The sequence below is a fragment of the Dunckerocampus dactyliophorus genome, chromosome 20 (assembly GCF_027744805.1).
Source record: "Dunckerocampus dactyliophorus isolate RoL2022-P2 chromosome 20, RoL_Ddac_1.1, whole genome shotgun sequence".
Lineage (NCBI taxonomy): Eukaryota > Metazoa > Chordata > Actinopteri > Syngnathiformes > Syngnathidae > Dunckerocampus > Dunckerocampus dactyliophorus.
Window position 1 is genome coordinate 16,608,953 of NC_072838.1, and position 14,314 is coordinate 16,623,266.

At 42.1% G+C, this 14,314-nt stretch overlaps 1 protein-coding gene across 4 annotated transcripts in view; it reads right to left on the reverse strand.

Moving 5' to 3' along the window:
* LOC129173132 (brevican core protein-like) overlaps positions 1-14,314 on the reverse strand; it is a 39,693-nt gene that overhangs the window by 13,000 nt on the left and 12,379 nt on the right. For 2 of the 4 annotated variants that reach the window (XM_054763740.1, XM_054763739.1), the window contains 6 exons: positions 13,973-14,080; positions 13,729-13,887; positions 13,568-13,650; positions 12,485-12,629; positions 12,094-12,276; positions 11,553-12,027 (listed from right to left, as the gene is read on the reverse strand). In XM_054763740.1, the coding sequence (XP_054619715.1) occupies positions 11,906-12,027; positions 12,094-12,276; positions 12,485-12,629; positions 13,568-13,650; positions 13,729-13,887; positions 13,973-14,080 (800 nt within the window). In that variant the 3' untranslated portion in view covers positions 11,553-11,905. Of the gene's footprint in view, positions 1-6,348; positions 6,464-11,552; positions 12,028-12,093; positions 12,277-12,484; positions 12,630-13,567; positions 13,651-13,728; positions 13,888-13,972; positions 14,081-14,314 lie in introns of those variants that run through there. The other 2 variants (XR_008567168.1, XM_054763741.1) reach the window with 2 other exon arrangements.

The window sequence follows — 14,314 nt, forward strand, 5'->3', positions numbered from 1 at the left end:
TTTAATCGAGAAAGAGAGGCCAGTATGTGACTGATTTGACGCCTCAAATGATGTTGATGAATGACTGCTATGTGATAATCATCGTTGGGAGTTACACATTAGACTACAGGGAGTGTGCTGTCCAAAATCTAGCCTTCATACTGGAATTTAGACAGTTTAAAAGTGCTTTTAGTAAACCTCTTTTTTGTGTCTGCGGTTTTAAAACTAATGAGTTGTGTCTGTCCACATCTGTATCCAACAGAGTGTACATCTCCAAGAAGCACTATTGTTTACTTTATCCATGTTTTACATATACAGTCATCCCTTGCAATATTACGGTTCAATTATTGCTCCCTCGCTATATCGTGTTTTTTCAATTAATGAATTAACGATCGCTATTTCGTGGTAGACTATGGTCTATTATTAGTCAAACCATATTGAAATACAAGTGATATGTAGTATTCTGGTCACTAGGCAGTTGTAATGACACAAAACATTGGTGGGACATTACCTTACATTACATGACCTTAACACTGCATGAAGTCATGAAGTCAGAAAAAAAGTTCTCTGCCCATTCCGTGTGGAAGTGGTACGTTTTTGGCTTCTTAAGTGTAGAAGAAATAAATACAAGGCCAACTAGTTAGCCCGTTAGCTAGTGGCCGTGTCAAGTCCCTGCAGCCTAACAGTTGCACAATGTGATGTACCCAATGAATAATAGGAGTGTAAAAGTGACTATAGGCGTGTTATTTCATGTCTACAGGGCTCTATTAATGTTAAAACCTGCATTTAGAAAGTCATAAAAAGGTTTTCTATGATCTAACTACAAAAATATTGAATAATTAATTAATCGATGGAACCAATTAACCACTATAAATGAGGGACGACTGTACAACTCTGGACTTGTCCAACTAAACAGGTACCACGGATCACATCCAACAACGTAACATTAAGGAGTGGGACAGGAGGACACCAACGTTAGCAACACTAGCATAGCTATGAGAGCTACGATGCTAACATTGCAGTCACATCTAACAACACCATCATGCTAGGTTAGCATATTTGAAGAAGAAAAACAAAATGACAAAATGGTCATACTAGCTCCCACGTCATCCAGCTAGAGGAGAGTGAAGAGGTGGTATCATGTCCGTGAGGAATGAGGGTTTTCCTCGCGACATCATGAAAACCTGGAAATTCAAAATTGACCGTTTGAGCTCCTCTTCTTGAGATGATAGAGGATAGATTTTTCCGCGTGTTTAGAGTTCATAAACAAGCTTTACAGACACATATGATTGTTAGAACATCATAAAAAAGTAAACTTTTGGCTTAAATAATCATTTTAAAAGCAATAAATTGAGGGGAGTACCCAAAATGGTTTCAGTTGCTGATGGGGCAGTGGACCACTTTAGAGCTCTTGAAGTACTTTGACTTATTAACAAGACTATGCGTCCTAATGAATGTGGGGGGCCATTTGACAGGTAGGTCCGCTTGGGAGGGGCCAGTTAAGAGTTGCAGACTAGCCTCCAGACAGGCAAAAAAAGTTACGGGAACCGTCTGATTATAATGGAATCAATAACAAAACCAAAGCTGACTTCTGGGAGGGAAAATCGTGGGAAGGGCCTGATTAGCATTCTGCATTGCGAGTCCCTGTAGCCGCCCGTCACCCCCCACGCTCCACGCAACCCAACAACCATCTCACCAACCCAACAGTGAAGAATGGCCGCGAGGGAGGAGGGTGGGCGACGAGGGCGCAGAGGGCCAGACTGGGGATGCGGAAAGTCAAGGAAGACAGCTTCACAAAGACAGACACGGGGCTCAGGGGGAGGACAAGGGGGAGGAGATTGTGGGGTTCCTGGTTGCCGTGAAATTGGGCGGCGCGGGGGAAACGGGTTCAAGTTCAAGAGCAACGCCTGCATCTCTGAGATGAGGTAATAAAGAAAGGCCTGACTTAAGCTGCTAACTCGACAAAAACTTAGTTTTAAGCAACAATTGTTGGCTCTTGTTACTGAAAACTTCAGCAAACACATCAACTTTAACTTTTCATTGTCACCTTCAGTATAGAGAAATGTGCACATTTCTCAATTTCAGAATTCTAATTAGCATATTTTTGTTCACTTAAATTTTTTTTGTGGAACTCGTTTATCTTGTCGTTTGTTTGACATAAGCGGGAGTGGGAGCCACTGCACCGTGTACCGCTGTGCGTGTACTACAGTTTTTTATTTCAATTTTTAACCCATATGATGTTGTAGAAGACAACGCCAATTAAATGAATGGACATCTCCAGTACTCCTTTACAGACTCACTAATACTAATGAAACTACTCACTATGTTAAAAACTCCATTAGTGAACATGATTTCAAAAGTTCACCAGATAAGGCGCATTATATGCATGGCAAATGATGGCGTCAATATCGAGAATTATGTTTATAATGAAAAGGAAATACTGGCAGAATCTGTAAAGGTCTTGTATAGGGCCACAAATTCAACATGTGACCATCGAGGGCAGATGGACAATGGTCACTTCCTCCCTAATTCACCACCTCACTACCCATAATTGACCCATTTATGTGTGAGTGTGTTGTTGTGTGGGTTGGTGGGGGGGATAAGGGCAGAGTGATGGGAGAGAGGTCGCCCTGTGTGACCCTCTTCGATGGCCTTTTAAATGCTCAATTTTATTGACCCCTGACCCCTGTGAAAGTCATTTCCTGGTCGAGTGGCGAAGACACCTGCAACGTCCCGTTGGTTGAGAGCCACCCATTCTCACTGCTTTGAGGCATTATCATCTCATAACGGGACATACAGTACATTGCTTCAACTTAGGGGCCAAGAGGCCAAAAGCATCAAGGTGAAGACAGTGTAATATGCAGTGTGCTTACATGAAATATGTACAGCTGACTCTCGCCACTTTGTGGTACAAATTTCGCGGCTTCACTCTATCACGGTTTTTGAAAATGCATTCATTAATAAATCATGCTGTTTCGTGGTTGAATACGGCCTGTTACTAGTAAAAAAAAACAAAAAACTTTTACATATATTAATGCTTTATTTAAGCATTTTCAAGCATAAAAATGGCTAAATGAACTGAACTACACATATAAGGCATTCCGAAGACACATTCAAACATGCTGTGAATGACTTGCAGTATTCTGCACTGGTCACTAGGTGTCAGTAATGTTACTGACACACAAACACCAGACTTGATTGCCACAACAAGTGGCTTTTATTGCAGGTTTGAATTATCTCACAACAGGCACAATGACGCCTAATAAAAACATGGGCGACTGTTGCGGCCATAACCCACGCCAAGCTAACAGTCAACTCTGAACCCCCAAAGTCACTTCCTGTCCACCCGCCACTCAGGTCCCCTAGGGAACACATTTATAGCAACACATGTGAGCATGAATCTTATTTATGTCTTAAATGGCTTATTTACTCTTATTATGTCTACTATATTGGGTAACACGGGTGTAAAAATGACCTTAGGGGTGTTAGTGCATCTCTGGAGGGTTCTAATAAGGTTAAAAACTGTATTTAGAAAGTCGTCCACAGGTTTTCTCTGTTTTAAATACAAAAATATTCTGTTTATAAATAAGAAATCCTACTTCGTGGAAATTCACTTATCACAATCATGTCTGAAAGCAATTAACCACGATAAACGAGGGATTACTGTATACATAATATATACACACACAATATATGTACATAAAATACAGTAGTAATACACTGTCAATATACAGTTTGTCCAGCATCTTCTAAAAGTGAGTATATCTTCTCGAGGGACAACACTATAGAGCAGTGGTCACCAACCTTTTTGAGACCAAGATCCCTGGTCTCAGCCGTGAACCTGCACAAGGTTTTTGTAAATTTGACTTTGTTTCTGCAGTGATGCAATGACAAATGAGCCACGGGCCGCAGATGTCCCCTGGGCCACACTTTGGGCACCCCTACACCCCTACTTTTGTGGCGTCGGCTTCATGAGCAAACCACAACTATTTAGCTTGTTGGCTCAGCGTAGTGGAGGAGCGATGCAGATTGAGGAGAGAGGGGCTGGTCAATGCGCTACAACTGTCAGCCCTTAAAGAGTGGCGGCGTCGTGGCTCAAAAATTTTTTTGGAGGTGCACGTCTGTGGAGTTATATTTGTGCCTTAACTTTGAGGTAGAAAAGGCAGACTTTGACGTCCAATAATTACTGTTGTGTGCGCAAGCACATCGCTGCAGCACGCGGTCACTCCCTCCCTTTCTCGCTTGATCTTTTTGAAAGCGCGGGGCGGGGGGCAGTCGGTATACAAGGCGAGCCTGTGTACTAGTGCACCTCCGGCAGGGTTTTGGGGACATGGCTCCTTGCTGGGGCTCGCGGGTTGCTGCCTGGATAGCGGCGAGACGTACAGGTTTGTTCAGTGGACAAAATGCATGCCTGTTGGTCGCTCTCCGGGAGATGAGAGCACTTATATGATAATACATTTTTTCAAAATGATCTTGCGATCGACTGGCAAAGATCCCAAAGATCAACTAGTAGCTCACAATCGAGTTGAGGTCACCAATCGGGTTGGTGACCTCTGCTGTAGAGAGTGAACTTGGATACAATTTAGTGTAGTCAGTGTACATCTTATATAGCAGTATAGTTTCCTGTCCATCGAAGATGACTCGAGACACAGCCATTACAGCATGGTGGTGTCATAGTATAAGGCTGGATGAGTGCTGCAGACACTAAGGGAGCCGTGGTTCATTGAGGGGAACCATGAATTCAAACATGTACTGTGACATTGTGAAGCAGAGCAGAGATCCACTCACACTAAATATTGACACTTTGGACACAGTCTGGACATGTTTGCCTGTGAGTCATTTTCAGTGGATAGTAAATCCATACTGCTTTACAAGCTGGACACTGACTACTTTAATGCATATCCAAGTTTATTTTACACAGTACTGCAGGTTTACTAAATAAAAGCAGGCACTCCACATTTCATTCTTTTACTGTTGACTGGCAGGGTCAAAGTGGCATAAAAAAAAGCCTCGTTGACCTGCTGGTTTTTCTGAATTTAACCTCTTGGCCTCCTTTTGAGGAGAGTTCAGAGGTCACGGCTCATTGCGTAAGGGGTCGCCGGGAAGTCGGACATGAGGTGGAAGTGTGTCGCCCGTCGTCTTCCCCATGCTCAAGCACGAAGAACGAAGAAACAAATCTCCATCCTTTGGCTCCATATTGTCGAGCTCTTAACGAATAGGCCGCTGAATACACGACAAAGGGCGTGTGAATCATGGGAGTGCTCTGTTCCCCACAAAATGAACACCGGCTCAAAGTCACTCTGGTCCACACAAACAGTCTGGTGGCCGCTACTGAACACTTTTGTCTCACGTTCCCAGACCACTGACAGAGAGATGGAGCAACAATATTGCACGGATTGGTACAGATGAGGACACAGGCACAAAACATGGGTCCAGAAATCAGCCATGAGTATGTCACAGCACGCTGGAGGGTCTGACTACTTAATTAGACGTACAAAAAGCCTGGGTCAGACGGAGCAGACAGCCAAAGAAAAGGCAGGCGAGATGAGGCCCTTCAAACTGTCTGCATCGCACTGTGTGTGTGTGTGTGTGTGTGTGTGTGTGTCTGGGTGGTGCTGTGAGAAAGTGTTCGCTATACGTCTGGACACATGTGTGTGCGCTTTCATGGGCACTAACATGCTTGAAGTGACTCTGAAGTGAAAGTGAAGACATCTTGGCGGCACATGCAAGACTACACAAGTAATTCTGCAACATTGAAACACTAATAAATGTGTACAAATATATATATATTTTTAAATACTTATTCAGGCCCCCCAAAAGGAACAAGAAAACGTCATAAAAAGGATTTGAAATTACAGTAGACTTCAGGTTTACCAGTCACATTTTTTTCTTTATAAGGTAAATAAGAAACTGTGGCACACACAAAGTCTTTTTATCAATGCAGTAAACAGTGGGAGGAAACGTCATTAGGTACACCAGCCCAAACTGATGAAGTGTGCCTTCACAAATAAAATAAGGCAGATATTTTTATTGATGCTATCAGAGATGAGTGACGCTGAGAAGTTTCTAATGTTTAGGTTTTCTTTCAAGGAAATTAATTCATTTTAAGTTACAGGTTATTCATTTCGTGGGAATGAAATGCTGACAGATCGATACAGTTATTAATGATTATTATGCGTACATGAACAAATAAGCGGTTTCCAATCGACACTGCAAATGTGTCTCCTCACATAGTACGTTTCCAATATGTTGAGTGTGTGACAGCAAGACAGAGCGAGAGCGAGAGAGACACAGAGAGAGAGAGGGCGGAGAATGTGGTGCATAATTAACAAGTCACAACACTTATAATGAGCACTTATTTGTACTCACTCTTTGTCGCCTGTCAGCAGACCCGACACGTCAACGGGAGTCTAACCGGTGAGAACTGGGACTGGAAGCCATACATACAACCATCCATCCATCCCAGCTGCAGGCTTTTTTTTGTCTGAGGAGACACAGAGGAGAGGTCAGAGGTCAAATAAGTTCACAGGAACGAGGGGCTTTCACATGTTAATGCCTAAGAGGAGCACTAGAAAGACATAGAGGTGATTATAACAGTGGCAGCAGAGCATTTGTTTGATAGATGTGCCAGTTTAGCAGGTGGAGATGAATGGCTTCAGCTGATTATCTCTAAAAAATCATATGGAAATAAAAATAAAGCGGTGATAAAACAGGAAAACGCACATCATTGTGTACAAGTGAAAAGTTAAATATATGGTAGACATTCAATCTCAGTACAATTTTTTTTTTCATTTCTACCTGGTGTCCACCACCAAAACACCCAAGAAGGCATAAAGCAGCGAACCATACGATCCTTTAACATGGGATTAATTGCCAATATTTGGATTTGGGGGCTTTGGAAGCGGAGGAAGCTGATTCAAGCCCCGCTGCTAAGGTGGCTGTGAGTGGCAAATGCGTAGCAACGTCCAACGCTCCAAACACAGAAATGATCCAAAACCAAAAACACACACACACACTATATACAAATGCAATGGGAAAATGCTGCAATCACATAACAGTTGCAAGATAAAAAACAAATACAAAAGAAAAATGCTGCAACAACACACACAAACCCCAAAAAACAACTGCATGAGAGAAACGCTGCAAGTTCACAGAACAAAACGGAAGTTAGCCAGGCTACCATCAAACCTGAGGGATGCCCAGAACAAAGTTAAGAGGATTTTTTTTAAGAGGCAGAATGAAAAGGTACATTTTTCTTTGTCTTTGTTAAACACTTGGCCAAAATGCATTAGCTTTTCATCTTGCAGCATTTTCCTGTTGCATTTGTTTTAGGTTTGTTTAGCAGCGGGATTCGAATCAGCTTCCTCCACAACTTGTCTATGTCGAAATAACACACAAATACCCTGAAGTTCACATTGTGTGTCAAGGCAGAGGTCAGCTTTTAGTGACCTTGTGTGTGGACAACGCTGGTCACATTTGCGATGTGTACATGTTTTGGTACAAAATGATGTGTTGCACTTCGGAAAGCACAGCTGCTGGAAATGTTAAGTTCCACCGTTTTGTATTATTTATTTTGTCGTCTTTGTGACACACTTTTGCGTGTCACAGAACGGCAATGCACAAACAGGCTGAAATTGACATCAGATTGTGTTGAAAAATATTTGACAGAGTTTACCCTGTTTATTCAATGTGTTTGCAGTGTATTTTCATTTGGTTAGAGCTTCAAATCACTGTAGTCTATGCGTCATGCCCCTTGAAGTGAAGGTACCCTCTCTGGTAGCCCTTTCAGGTTAATCACCCAGAAATATAGTGGTGGTATTTCAGCATGTCAGATCAGACTGCCCCCATGCGGAATATTGGAGGTACTGCAGGCAGAGGGAGCAACACTGCATTGGAATTGTGACAGCAAAAACAAAACCCTCATTATCGCCCCAAATTAAAACAGTTTTTTGGGGTGAGATTTATCGTCTTAATAATGTTTTTCCACAGACTTTGTGCAGGTTCTATTATAAGTTTAAGTTATTACAAATTAGCCCTGAAAGCAATAATCAAGCTCCATCAAAAATAAAGCTAACAGTGACTGAAGAGGGACACATATGATGACGCACTCCATTTCATGTTTAGTCATAATTAATGTGGAAAGACAATTTTTTAATAAGGAAAACAAAATTATTTTTACGAGGACTATGGCCCAGAATAACACACACAACAATCATTCTTTTTAGATTTTCTCTCAGTATATGCACACCTGCATTGGCAGGCTGCATGAGAAGTAGTGAAGGCCTCCATAATACGAATAATGCAAGTGAGTTAATAATCTTCAACAAACGGTTTCCCCCCTGCATGCCGCGTGCTCGGCATGGGTTCAAATTATAACCTATTTGTGTTTTCACACCATTGCCTGTCAATCCATCTTCCCACCACCCTTCTACCCTTCTCTTCCAAGCGCAAATTGGTGCAGTGTGAAAACAGCCACTCCCCGGCGCTGTGGGTCTAATTGGCTGGGATTAGAGGCGCTATTATATCAGAGAGGTGGCTTCTTTACAGCATGCTGGGAAAGTGATCCATGTGCATCCAGCATCCACACACACTCTCATCCATCTTTTTTTCATTTATTTTTACCTCCCGTATAAATTGGCCTAAACTGCAGGATACTTTGCTACAACCTTGAAACATCTCATATGTTTCCGTGGCAATGGGATTTCGGCGATAGATTAAGGGACATCACAAGCCGAACATTGCCCCCAGGTCACACTTTGGACACCTCTGTATTAAGAAATAAAAAATTTTAGTGGTGACCAGTTTCATCAAGCATGTAAAACTGTAAAATCCAAAGATGACTCTTACGAAAAGGGGGAAAAGCTGGCCTTTAAAAAAAAGCTGCTTCAGCGTCATATCTCAAAATATCAGAATACATACAATGGTATACCTGTATATTTTCCATTATGTTTTAATTGAACCATCTACGCATCTTTGCTTAAGAATGAGTGTCCAAAGCTAACATTTGTCAAAAAAAATCTTATATATGGTAATAAAATAAGACCAGAAAACACAAAAATATATTACAATCAAAAATAAAAAATAGGTGCCTTACTAACAGTGCAATAACTAAAACACACACACAAAAATGTCAACAAATAAGAGAAATGAGCTACATTAGAGATGACAAGCTGCTGACAAAAAAACAGCTCTTCATCACAGCTTGAAGTGGACGTATAACATCCTTTTATTTTGTAACATTAATAATAACTTCCTGTGAATTGAAGTCCGGTTTGTGGTATATTTATTATTAATAGCTTACGTGTCGATTGAACCGAATGGAATGGAATGAAATGGGGCAACAAGCAGCACACATATTATATTGTTTTATGGGATGCACAAGAGAGGAAGCAAGAAAGGTTGTTTTGTGAGGGTGAAGGAGGATTGTGGGTAAAGACCATTGGCGAGGTTCCCAGCAAACATGGCACGCCTTTTCAGATCTCTTTGTGTCTATATGTTGATGGATGCACTTTGCATGGAATAGAAAAATATTGTACTGCGGTAAAAGTCACCTTTGCTCCACTCTTGATTCCACTATTCAATCAAATAAAATAAGTAGGGGTGGATTTAAAAAAAAAAAAAAAAAAGGTTGGCTCAGACTCCTTCCTGCAGTTCACACCAGTCGAGGGTAATTTTTGGGTGTTAAAAACCTGCCTTTCAGGTCCAGGGAGGTGGTTCTTCAATTAGCGAGCCACGCGTCCTTCGGTCAAAAGAGGAACTCCACAAGGAGACAGGCCTCTGTTCATTCCCCTCCGACCTCTTGACCTCCAGGTCGCGGGCCACAATACCCCCCCCATCTGGAGCTGTGTTATACGGGCCGAAGAGGGGACATCCAAATTCAGCACCAAAGGCCGAGCATGTGCGAGCACTATTGAAGGCCTGAGAACACCTTGCTGCACTTCCGCCCATCTTTTATGAACCGGCTCTGATGATAATCTGGGAATTGAGGCGCGGAACACAGTGAAGGAGGCTCGCACTCACACTCTCACAGCATGGGAGCTGCTATAAGCAGCATGATGTTGTGTTTTGGGGTCTGCGAGAAGCACTAATGAGGGTACACTCCAAGATGGCTGACTTCCTTGCTCAGAGGCATGCTGCTTGTAGTTGTTACGTATTTTGATCTTACAGTTGTTTTGTAGCTAAGAGCAGTGGTGTGGAGGATTAAAAATGCAGTTACAGCTGCAAACTAAAACCACATATCATATTACCATACTACGAGCCAGAACAATAGATGCTAACAAGCCAGTATCAGAGTCGTTCATACCCAATTCAGGGAGCGACACTTCCCTTTTATCGTAGGTGTGAATAACAGGATAGGATTATACCACTGCGCCGCCCAGGCTTAGTGTAACGAACCAATAGGAGGAGGGTGTTGGCACACCAATTCCGCCCACTCTTACTGTATTTAAGGCCTAAGCTACCAGCACTTATTAGTTTGCTGACGAAGCTCTTTGGATGAGGAGCGAAACGTCCGACACCTTCTACACAGAAGTACAGATGACGTCTCAAGAAGCCTTTTCCTCGATTACCATACTATTGTTATAAATACATTTTGAGCAGTGTCAATTAAAGTGTAGAAAAGGTTTAAGTGCAGTTCTCACATTGAATGATCTGAAAGTTGCCATTTTACTCAATGAAATCAAACTTTGCCAACATAAAGCTAACAAAGATGTTGCTTCTTAATATAACACACAGTAATATAAACTGAAAATAAGATGACAAGAGAGACAATATCTAGATGTATGCAATGTTTTTTTACTATTTCTTTCCTGTGAATTTTGAGGCTTTTTGCAAGAAAAAGAGAACCATGATACACATACACAGTATCTGTGACAAAAGGCCACCATTTTATTTCGCTATAAAACCACTTCCGCATATCGTGACGCAATGCCGCCATCTTGTGGCGACCAGACAAGACGGTGACACTACTGTCAAAACATAATTGTACACTTTCACACAGAAATTTTAGAAGGTTTGTCGCTTTGGAAGTAGTCTTACGTTTAAATTAACATTAAAAAAGAAAACAACCGACACACGAAACGACAAACGCACGCAAAAAACAAAATTTGGTGAAACAAGTCTGCCATTTTGGCTGTTTTGCCACAAAAACACAACAATATAATACAATTCAAAACATCTTGCTTACACTATATAAATATATTATAAATGTCAATAACAATACTACTACTACTACTACTACTACTTTGTCTTTAACCTTACTTTTTCCAAAGCATTGCCCTATCGGTAGGGCTCAGTCTGTCAGACCCAAGTTTGTCACTTACCAGTTTTGTGACAATACTTTCATGTTGTGGCGCGTCCATTCGCAATTGTTTTCCGGGTGTGTGACGAAACCGTGACAAAACTTCCGTATTGGGTCACAAAGGGGGTTGGTACATGCGCACTCCGTACAGGTGAGTCATGTGACCATAATTGGCGCTTATTGGCGAGTTTGTTGATATGCACTGTTGACAATAGTCAACTCCTGAAACGCACATATAATGAATACCACGCGCAGCACTCGAATAAAAGAACTATTTATTCTTCGCTCTGTTCTACAAAACTTTATTACAACATAAAGCTGATGAACAAAACTGTGTCTGCCGCAAAACAATACAATGCAAAATGTCTCTGCGAATTTCCGGAACATGTGCAGGATTCTTTTGGGAGGGGAAAAAAGCAGGACTGTTACGCTACACACTCTTACACGTACAGACAGAAACATGAGCAGGTTGGATATGTGATATTGAAGATATTAGCACCATTCTGCAAAAAAAAACATGTTTTTGACATAACAAAGGTTTTGACACATGAGAACTGTACTTAACATTAATCGGTAAAAGCATATTTTTCACCTTGTCAAGTTAAAACAGCAGAATGTAGGGGACTTTTAAAACTTGATGTCCCAGTAAAGTGGTGACTCAGTGGTGGATTCAAATCCATCTTGAAGGGCGGCCAAATTGCCATCAGTTGACGATGTCATTTCTGGGTCAGGGTTCAGACCTCCATACTCTGGAAGGAGATGTGTGTTGTCATTTATCTGTAGGATTTTCTCATAAAAACAATCTCTGGTCTCACCCGGGATGCACTGAATTTGGGGCCTCTCCCATCCACCGCCAGACAGACACCTGATCAGAGGGTTCAGTCTCTGCTGGAAGCCCTGAGTGCAGTGATAACGTATGACAGCATCGGTCTCGTAGCGCTGACGAGGCTTTCCGAATGTTGATGCGTTCCGAACCCTGGGTGGTGGGCCGCATGAGGCTGTGGAAAGGTTAAAATAAGTACTGCTGCTATACGTAGCTGCGCATGCATGGTGTAATAGCCTACAGGGACCACATGCGGGCGCTAAAGGGCCTATTGTATGATATTGTGCGGCTCTACGCCACAGAAAACAACAACCACAATAATAAACGTACTGTTACAGGGGGGATACGTGCATTATATTGCTTGATATTGTCTTATTACACACAGGTGCCTTTCTTGCAAGTGTAGGCCAGGTGGTAGTTGCAGGGAACATCGCTCCAGCGGCCATCGTCATGCCACACCATCACCACGCAGTCTTCCCCAGACAGGAAGTAGCTGTCAGGCTGCCCTCTGTACCAGTTCTCATACAACTGCATAAAAGAGTGATGAACTTTGATTATTAAAAAAAACATGATTACAAATCAAATAGTTTGTTATTTTAAAATATGCACACACTAGCTTATGCTAACCATCTGTGAACCAGCTAACAAACACAAACATAACGCCCCAAGATGTACTCCGCTCCCTTTGCCATTTGAGGCACAATTAAATGGTTTCCCTTGGCCCTGAATCAAAAATGGTACGGGGTCTTGCCATCTTGCATCATGTTACGTGAACCCGGAAGGAATCTGCTAGCAAACAAACAGAAGGACAAACTAAAATTCGTCATTGTCAGATTTTTTTCCCTCACTTTTCTTTGGTAACTTTCTCTTTTTTTTTCATCAGAAGCCTTTCCTCAACCACTGAATCAAAAATGGTCATCTCGTTATGTCAGCAATGTGTAGCCTGATAGATAACAAAAGGAAGAACAAACAAACAAAAATACAGCACTCCATAATGATCCATCATCTCTTTTTATAGGGGCTTACTTCTTTTTGCCACTTGAGTCACAATGAAATGTTTCCCTTGCACTTATGTGTTCAGGGGAGGCAGGTGACAACCAATAATAACAAAGTAATTATTATTTCTCCGTTGATTTGTATTATACATTTATTTTCTGTATGGTTCCAATCCTTTTTTTTTTTACATTTCCAAAGTAAAAATCACAGAATTCGCAGATTTCCTGATCAAACACAGGCAGAAACCTAAGGTGAAGCCACCGTGAGATGGCCTCTCGGTTTTGCCTACCGTCTTGAGTGCACACTGAGTTGGCTCATGGCACCTGCCAGTTTTCTGTTTGTCAGCATGTCGCCAAAAATATGATGTTGCACATTAATTATACACCATGACTTTCTACAGCCTGTGGAATGTCTTTAATGTAAGTGTGACATCATTGGAATTGCTATATAACAGTGAATTGACGACTCACCAAAGGGTTGCCATCAGACCACCGAAAATCATTCTCAATGGTCTTATCGTTCAAGCCGGTCCACTGGTATTCTTTATAGTTATCTGGTGATGACAAAAGCAACACACTAAACCAATGCTTACAAAGGCAAAGGACAGTCAGAGGCAATGGGTGGTCCCTACTGTTGATGTAGGTCTGCTCTTCGGGAGTCATGATGGAGACCAGGTGAGCCCCCTGCATGCGGCAGTGCTGCTCGGCCACCTCCCAGCTCAGACGCTGGCCGAAGTGCCGGTAGCAGAAGCCATGAAACTTGTCCCAGCCTGGCTCGCACCTCTCCAGGTCTGAAGGCATCAATAGGAGACATCTTTGTTTACAGGTGGCTGTGAGTGCATTACAGCGGCTACCATTTTTATTTCACAAGCTCACCCGTGTTGCAGAAGTCTCCTCCATAAGTCGGCAAACACAGGCACTGAATCCGTCCGTCTCGTTCGATGCAGGTGCCCCCGTTGAGACAGGGGTCATGGAAGCAAGCATCTGGAACACAGCAAAAGGTGAGTTCACCGCAAACTGCATTATTCATGGATTAATGCTTATTTTCACTTTTACACAAGTTGGAAAGTGATGCAAAGTTGGGAGTTAAGATCCACTTTGGTCGTCCTTTGGATCCCACACGTCATCTCAGCGTCCAGCAATCATCTGGTCCACTTAAGAACAGTACACTAATACATATTGTGTGATACGGATATTAATATTAACCATTAGGATGAA